A 614-nucleotide genomic window follows, 5' to 3' on the forward strand; every position below is an offset into this window, starting at 1 on the left:
CGGTCAGGCTGGGGGGGCACGGGGGCGTCACCGGGGGGGTCCCGGTGCCCCGGGGGGGGATCCCGGTGCCCCCCTCCCCCCCCGCCACTCACATGCACGAGCAGCCGGACCCTCAGAGGGACCCCGGGTTTGATGTCCCGGGTGCGCTCGTTGAAGTCTTTGCAGAAGGCGGCGATGGAGACCCCGCGCTGAGGAAGCACCGGGGAGGGCTCGGGTGGGCTCGGGGACACCCCCAAACCTTCCCCGTTCCCCCCGAAACTGCCCGCACCTGCCCCAGCACCGGCCCCAGCGGCGGCCCCGGCGCGGCGCCCCCGGCCGGGATGAGGATCCGGACGGGCCTCGGGGCCGCCCCCCGGCCCGACTTGGCCCCGGCCGCGGCCCGGACCGAGCGCGCCGCCCGCGACATGGCGGCGGCTCCGTGAGGGACCGGCGGTCACGTGGCACGAGGGGCACGGCGGAGCCAATCAGAGGGGGGCGAGAGAGGGGCGGGGCGGGAGGGAGCCAATAGGAGCGCGAAGGGGGTGTGGTCAAAGAGGGGGCGGGAAAACCGTGAGGGGAAAGGGGCGTGGCAAAAAAATGAGCGCCAAACCTCCTGAGCGGAGGGGGCGTGGCCT

At 75.1% G+C, this 614-nt stretch overlaps 1 protein-coding gene across 1 annotated transcript; it reads right to left on the reverse strand.

Annotated features, from left to right (window-relative positions):
- Nucleotides 1–92: 92 nt before the first annotated feature.
- MRPL11 (mitochondrial ribosomal protein L11) lies at nt 93–557 on the reverse strand (the record flags this gene model as incomplete). The annotated part of the gene is made up of 2 exons (XM_041468376.1): nt 269–557; nt 93–188 (listed from the first exon to the last, which is right to left on the reverse strand). Coding segments are annotated over exons 1-2 (234 nt in total), but the record flags the coding sequence as incomplete, so codon positions are not given.
- Nucleotides 558–614: the final 57 nt, after the last annotated feature.

The sequence above is a fragment of the Pyrgilauda ruficollis genome, unplaced genomic scaffold (genome assembly GCF_017590135.1).
Source record: "Pyrgilauda ruficollis isolate IOZ18807 unplaced genomic scaffold, ASM1759013v1 scaffold10067, whole genome shotgun sequence".
In the NCBI taxonomy this organism is placed as follows: domain Eukaryota; kingdom Metazoa; phylum Chordata; class Aves; order Passeriformes; family Passeridae; genus Pyrgilauda; species Pyrgilauda ruficollis.